The 7,500-nt window shown below is 43.9% G+C and overlaps 1 protein-coding gene across 1 annotated transcript in view; it reads left to right on the top strand.

The window, feature by feature from the left end:
- The window catches only part of prkn (parkin RBR E3 ubiquitin protein ligase), a 121,392-nt gene that overhangs the window by 58,582 nt on the left and 55,310 nt on the right, over positions 1 to 7,500 (top strand). The window contains exons 5-6 of the mRNA XM_048270198.1: positions 708 to 791; positions 5,357 to 5,472. Coding sequence (XP_048126155.1) covers positions 708 to 791; positions 5,357 to 5,472 — 200 coding nt within the window. The remainder of the gene's footprint in view (positions 1 to 707; positions 792 to 5,356; positions 5,473 to 7,500) is intronic.

Below are 7,500 nucleotides of genomic sequence, written 5' to 3'. Positions count from 1 at the left end.
TTGTACCTGTTGTAGCAAGATTGTGTTTTTGAGGCTGTGTGTGCGTGTGCGTGCGTGCGTGCATGCGTGCGTGCGTGCGTGCTTGCGTGATTTGGGGCTATGTGACCTTTTCCGCTCATCTCTCAGCAGGTGTCTGTGTGTGTAATCTCTTGGCTCCACCTCAGCACCACACCGGATAGTCCCTGCCAAACACACACACACACACACACACACACACACTCCCCAGTGGTTCGGTAATGATTTTCCTAACCTTTCGCAGGGCTTATTACAGCTGCTGTCAGGATGTTTAAATACTTTGCTAATCTGAAGCTCCGTGGTCACTCACGCAAGACAGGGAGACACACACACACACACACACACACACACAGGTGCACAAACGCACACCCTCTCTCTCTCTCTCTCTCTCTGTCTCTCTCTCTGTCTTTCTCACACACACACAAACACACACAAACACACATTATGAGTGTAAAACAGTGTTATTGTCCTCCCCCTCCTCTTCCTTGAGTCATCACACTGAGCTGATGTGTCTCTTTGTGTCCTGTTGCCCCATGGGCTCCATTACTGTGTGTGTGTGCGTGTACGTGTGCGTGCACTTGCGCGTGCGTGTGTGTGCGTATGTGTGTGTGTGTATGTGTGCGTGTGCGTGCACTTGCGCGTGCGTGCGTGTGTGCGTATGTGTGTGCGTGCGTGCATGCGTGTGTCCTCAGGGTCCATCGTGCTGGGACGATGTTCTTCTCCCTGATCGTATCCATGGGGTGTGTCAGTCTCAGGAGTGTGAAGGCAGACTAGCGGTAAGACACATACACACACATACACACACAAACACACACACATTACCCCACACATTATTAGCCATTATTTGTTTCAATACAATAGCCTACTTTGCACCTTATACGTATATGATGAGCCCAAACACATGGTAGGACATAGGATGCGGTTAATACGTTATTTTAATACACAACTACCGGTATGTAAGTCGGTAGGACTTATTTCACATAGGTACACTCGTCAAATGTCATACTTGTTTGACTTACTCATTTGCACCATCACCATGACACTCATTCACAAAGAGCACCTTACCTTACTATGCACAGAGGACCACAGGCTCAGTCCCTGCTTCAGTCATTGCAAGTGCACCTGATTGATTAATTACCCACTATGTGGATACTGTTTTTTAGAATTGATTTTGATTAAGTTTTATTTAGTATAATTTGTATTTTAGTATATTTAGTATATTCTTTATCTTCTACTGTCCTTATTGCTTAGTTGTGTTTTTATATTATACTTTTTTAATTAAGTGTGCTTGCAAAGCAGCACACTTATTATTCTTCTTAAGTTTTATTATTATTATTTTTCCCGTCTCCCTAATTTTTTTGTCAGCCCTAGCCTATAGGCCCTTTGAGACAGAGACACCGTTCAACTTTAAAGCGTCCGGTCAGTACCGGTGTAAGTTGGTCGCGAAGATGGCGTCAGGTGGGCGTGCCCGTTAAGATCCGCCATATTGGATTGAACAGAAAGCGAAACTAAATTTTCACAGGTCACAAATTTGGTCCGAGCATACGAAACTTGGCGTACATTATCCTTGGACCAAGCCTCACAAATGTTAGTGGAAGGATTTTTGATTTTCGGCGTTTGCCCGTCACAGCCAAAAGCGAAATCGGGCGCGAAGCTCGAAACAGGAAGTCGTCCATATCTCAGGAACACTGTCACATATCGATACCAAATTTTGTATATGAACTGGGGACTCCAGTGTGTGAGGGTGCATAGGCAAAAAAAAAAAAAAGAAATATTCAAAAGTTTCCATCATTTGGCAAACCACCCACGGGTATTTGGTAACTCACACCATTCACCTTTTCACCATTCACCTTCTATCACAATGCCTTCCATGTATGCACAATGTCTCAGAGCAGACACAATGTTTCCAGGCAACCTTGCCCAATCATGAAATCCTTGCTCTGCCATGGGATAGTATGGACTTCTGAACTGAAATAGCAAGGAGAACAGTAGCTATATAAAGCTTACATAATAGAGTTGTTTTCACATTGGCGGTATTCAAATTAAATTTTTCATTATTGTTACATATCATGATGGGAGAGTATTATTAAAAATGTTACAAGTATGCAAATGCATATGTTTACGGGCATTTAGGTTTTACTGTGTTGTTTTGTTGTAAAGACATCAAGGCATTCTGGGCCGTAATGAACAGTGGTCGGCAGCACTCCATAGGCTACGATATTAATATGAATAGGTATTTCTGTAAACCTAGGGATAATAAACAGCTATCTCTGTTACAAAAACGAGCTGGTAATCGCTCATTGAAGAGGGTACAATGATAAAAAAGATTGTTTTCCTAAAAGCATGGAGTTGACGAAAGAATAAACAAGCAATATCACGTTAATGTTAAATAGCCTAGAACTATCTGAACGCTAGGTGGCAACGTTGTATTACATTTCACTAGTGTAGCCTACTTGAAATACGGTGTGAGATTCACAAGTAAGGAAGGTGCGATTCCGAATGGTGGATCCATTCGGAATCACACGTACACATTTAATACTGAAAGACTATCATTTCGTTTATTTGATGTTGCCTTAGCAACACAGCCTTCAGAGCAAAGATTCTAGAACAGGGCTTCAGAGAGACACGTTTTGAGTTTGTGGCCAAGAACCTAAAATATCGGTTTCCATGTGCTGGATGGTATGCGTCCTTTATGAAAGTAAGTGTTTTATACAGTTAACGTTACAGACATAATGAGTCATGTTGTAGTGGTCAACATAAATGTGCCCCTTCTGTTATTAGAATGCTAAGCGGAGAAGCATGCTAAGCAGAGATTTAGTATCACTAATTTCTTGTGTGGCTAGCTATAGGGAGGAGGAGATGTAGTGCTATGTTGCTAATTGGGATTTATGTTGTTTAGCGTAATGCCATGGTCATTTGATATGAGATACTTGCACTCGTAACCCGTCGCGTGTAACTTTAGGACTGCTATTTTTTTTTTTTACTAACAGTAATTCACGAAGCACTTTAGCCCTAAAAGTAGCACCTACGTCTGTGACAGCTTAAAAAAGTGGCAAGGACTCCTAGCGCGATGTTTTGAAATCGTCTACTATTGTCTACAGGAGCTTCCAATCGGCGAGGAACTTGCATTGTAGGCATAACTAAGGGATGCAATAACACCACCAACAACCAAAACTAGCCTACTCATTGTCAACATGTACATGAAATGTAGCGTTTCACGTGAATCAAATTAAAATGTTTTCTTTGCAAGCGTAAGCATAGGCATATGGTGACAGATTAATTTAATGCTGCTGTGTGTATCACGGTAAAGCCTTGAATGAAGTGGCCACTTCTTAATGGGACCCACTGTATGGAAGTGGGCTAAGTAAAAAATAGAGATGTTTTAAATAAGATAAGGTTAATCAGAATTCTCTGACGGCAGAGATAGAACTGGCCTTTGGCCATAGCAACCATCCATTTAGAGCGACTGGCCTTCATAGCAACCAAAGATCTGAGCTGTGTTGCAATGTGAGGCAAAGTATAGAAAGGTGATGAAACATACAGAGACAGGTCAAGAAATATAGTGCAATGTAGACAGTAGTATACAGTTGATTTACAGGCGGTGGTTTAGAGTAATATGAAGTATTCCTTTATTCTGAGATAGGCTACATCAATAGGCTCTCAAAACAACCCCAGGCTCACAAAACAATCCCAAACAGACATAAGGTCTTTATAGAGCAAATCTATATAGATTATTTGTGAAATAAACCAGTAAAACATAATTTGTGGGATGGAATATATAACATTCACACTCATAGCTCATATATTTTTTAAAATAAATCAGTGAAAAAAGTATCCTGACAAACAAGCAGCTTTTAATGCCTTGGTCATATTTCATAATTTCTGTTGTACTGTAGGTTACCTGATAGCCCAGTTTGAGAGGCATAAAGACGCATCATTTCACTGCTGTCATTTCAATCACTGCTGTCATTTTATTTTATTGATTTGATCTCAGTCATAGAAGCTAAATTCGAAGGCAGGCCAAAGGTAAAATCCAACAAATCGCATTCAACCCGCAAGCCAATAGTTGAATAGCCCTCTCCTAGAGCTTTTGAGATATTGCCACTGCTCCAACATTGAAAGGCACTGTTACAATGCCTGGATCAAGCCAGGTTCAGCATAAGCGTATGCCACTGTCGCCACGTTGCTGACCGGACCAGGGCAAGCACACTTTCGCAGTTCCCGCCGGAAATGCAGTCTAGTTACTTTTTCTGCTGTTAGTGAATGTGTGTGTGTATGTTGTCTGTATGCTACTGTGACCTTGAATTTCCCCTAGGGATCAATAAACTATCTATCTATCTATCTATCTATCTATCTATCTATACTTATATCACCGTCCGTCAACTGACTTCCTTCTCCAGATTGATGTGACGTCTCCATCATTTTAACTATAGCCAATAAAATGATTGGTAAACAGTAAATGTTAGAATATTCATGAATCGTTTTGCATTGACCTTTTATGGGATCTTGTGGGATGACAATGGGAGGAGTATGGCGCTCGTGCATGCACGCACAATTCAACGCATGTTGGTATTGATAAGCAGCCACCTGCGTAAAGTCGTGCGGTGCACCGTTTTATAAATCAGAATATATTCGTGCATACGCAGATTGCAAGGTTTGGTTCTCCCCTGGTGGTTGGCCTGGTAACTGCGTCTAGACGGTATGACACACATACTCCCCTGGTGGTTGGCATGGTTACTGCGTCTAGACGGTATGACACAGTGTCCAGCTAACTTGTGAAGTCCACCCTGCCATGTTTTTGGTTCACGATAAGAAAACACGAGGGCATCGACTTGGGAGAGATGGAGACTTGACCACTGAGAGATGGAGACTTGACCGCTGTCCTGCCAGGGAAACTCATGACATAGGCCTACTGGAATAGCCAATAGGAGTAGGCCTACTGGAATAGCCAGATAACTTTGCTAGAGAGGGAAAACATTTTGTGAACGACTAGTCGACTACTGCCTACACACTTTTCGGGTACCAAGTTGTGTTTTGGTAGGACTCCTACCTGAAGTGTGCGTCCCATCCCACCTGTGACGAGGACACGTCTGTGTGTGTGTGTGTGTAGGAGTTCTACCTGAAGTGTGCGTCCCATCCCACCTGTGACGAGGACACGTCTGTGTGTGTGTGTGTGTGTGTAGGAGTTCTACCTGAAGTGTGCGTCCCATCCCACCTGTGACGAGGACACGTCTGTGTGTGTGTGTGTGTGTGTGTGTGTGTGTAGGAGTTCTACCTGAAGTGTGCGTCCCATCCCACCTGTGACGAGGACACGTCTGTGTGTGTGTGTGTGTGTGTGTAGGAGTTCTACCTGAAGTGTGCGTCCCATCCCACCTGTGACGAGGACACGTCCGTTGCCCTGGACCTCATCATGCCCAACGTCAGAGCTGTCCCCTGCATCGCCTGCACAGACATCATGTGAGTGTGAGTGAGTGTGTGAGTGTAAGAGATCAAAATTGAAATTAGATTAATTGCACGCACAGCCCTAACAGCCCTAACACACACACACACACACACACACACACACACACACACACACACACACACACACACACACACACACACACACTGGTTATTTGGACCAGTTAACAAAAGTAAAGAATGTGCTCCATTGATTGAAGTGCCCTTGTAATTGACGTCCTGCTGAATGGTGTTACCTCAGATTCAGATTCTGATTTTATTTGTCGCATACATACAATGCAGTGAAATGTTACAGTCGGCTCCATGCCAAGCAAAAACACACAAACTGACACAGAACAACCTACCAAAAACAGTAACAGACAAGAAACAATACATTCAAGATGTCAGGGGGTTATTGCAGATGGGGAGGAAGTGGTATGCTCTACAGGGGGACAGTGGGATACACAATACAAAGTGCTTAAACAGAAACTCTTCCTGAGTCTCTCAGTCCTTGCAGCAGAGAGAACAGACCATAGTCTGGGTGGCTGGGGTCTTTAAGGATTTTGGTGGTCTTGTCCTTACAGTGCTTGCTGTAGATGTCCCCTAGGTTAGGGATTTGCCCCCCTATGGTACGTTCAGCTGAACGCACCACTCTCTGCAGATCCTCACGGTCCTGCATGGTGGTGTTTCCATACCAAGCGCTGATGCACCCAGTCAGGATGCTCTCAATGGTGCTGGAGTACAAGCTCTGCAGGACTGTTTTGGATGCATTGAATTTCTTCAGCCTCCTTAGATGGTACAGTCTCTGCCTGGCCTTCCTTACCACGGTGTCCAGATGGGCAGGCCATGTCAGATCTTCGGTGATCTGGACACCGAGGTATCTGAATGTATCCACCCTCTCCACAGGGGTCCCGTTGATGGAGTGTAGTCCCGCGCCTGCTTCCTCCCAAAGTCCACCAGCATCTCTTTAGTCTTGCTGACGTTGAGGTGGAGATTGTTTCTCTTTAGTCTTGCTGACGTTGAGGTGGAGATTGTGTCTCTTTTCTGAATAGGTAAAGGCAATGGAAAGCAGTGTGTGTGTGTCTGTGTGTGTGTTGGTGTGTGTGTTGTGTGTGTGTCTGTGTGTGTGTCTGTGTGTGTGTCTGTGTGTGTGTCTGTGTGTGTGTCTGTGTGTGTGTGTGTGTGTGTCTGTGTCTGTGGTGTGTGTGTGTGCGTAGTGTGTGGTGTGTGGTGTGTGTGTGTGTGTGTGTGTGTGTGTGTGTGTGTGTGTGTGTGCGTAGTGTGTGTGTGTGTGTGTGTGTGTGTGTGTGTGTGTGTGTGTGTGTGTGCATAACGGAAGGTGTAATGGTGACTGAAAGCTAATTCTGTATTATTGGGTGTTTTTGTTTGAACTTTGAACTTTTGATGCACAGGCAGAATTGTGCATGCAGCGCTTCTGTTGGACGCTTGGATTACGCACGCACACACACACACACACACACACACACACACTGATCTGAGCTCACACTGATCTCACTGATCGGAGCTCACTTCCATAGAGTGTAGTAGGCTGGGTTATGTGATCACATATGTTGCACCAGATTGTAATTGGGATGTTTATTTTATGAAATGTTCTGTTTATACCATAGAGTGCCCTGCAGGCTGTTTCTATTAGCCATGATGAAACTTTCTGGTGCAGTTATGTGTCGCTCTCTGTTACGTGGTTGAAGTTTTGTGCTTCTATTGGCCTGCTCTGTCATTATTGTAGGTGGGGGCTGGGCGTGTTACTTTCAATTGTGACATGGATGACTGCCCGACTGAGGGCCGGCTCACTGGTATAAAAACCGGCCCCTTTCCAAGATGGCTCTCTCTCTCTCTCGTTCCTCGCTCCTGACGGACGCTGGCTGGCACTTTTAGTTTACTGTTTTTCCTTAGTTAAACTTTGTAAAATTATAGTCTAAAGCACTTTGTTAATCTTTTGGTATTGTTACGTCTTGAATTTCCCCTAGGGATCAATAAAGTATATCTATCTATCTATCTATCTATCTATCTATGTTTAGTTGAGCG

This window comes from Alosa alosa, chromosome 18 (genome assembly GCF_017589495.1).
Source record: "Alosa alosa isolate M-15738 ecotype Scorff River chromosome 18, AALO_Geno_1.1, whole genome shotgun sequence".
Classification (NCBI taxonomy): Eukaryota; Metazoa; Chordata; class Actinopteri; order Clupeiformes; family Clupeidae; genus Alosa; species Alosa alosa.
The sequence above is the reverse complement of the archived record's forward strand: the minus strand, read 5'-3'. Positions and strand labels throughout refer to the sequence as shown.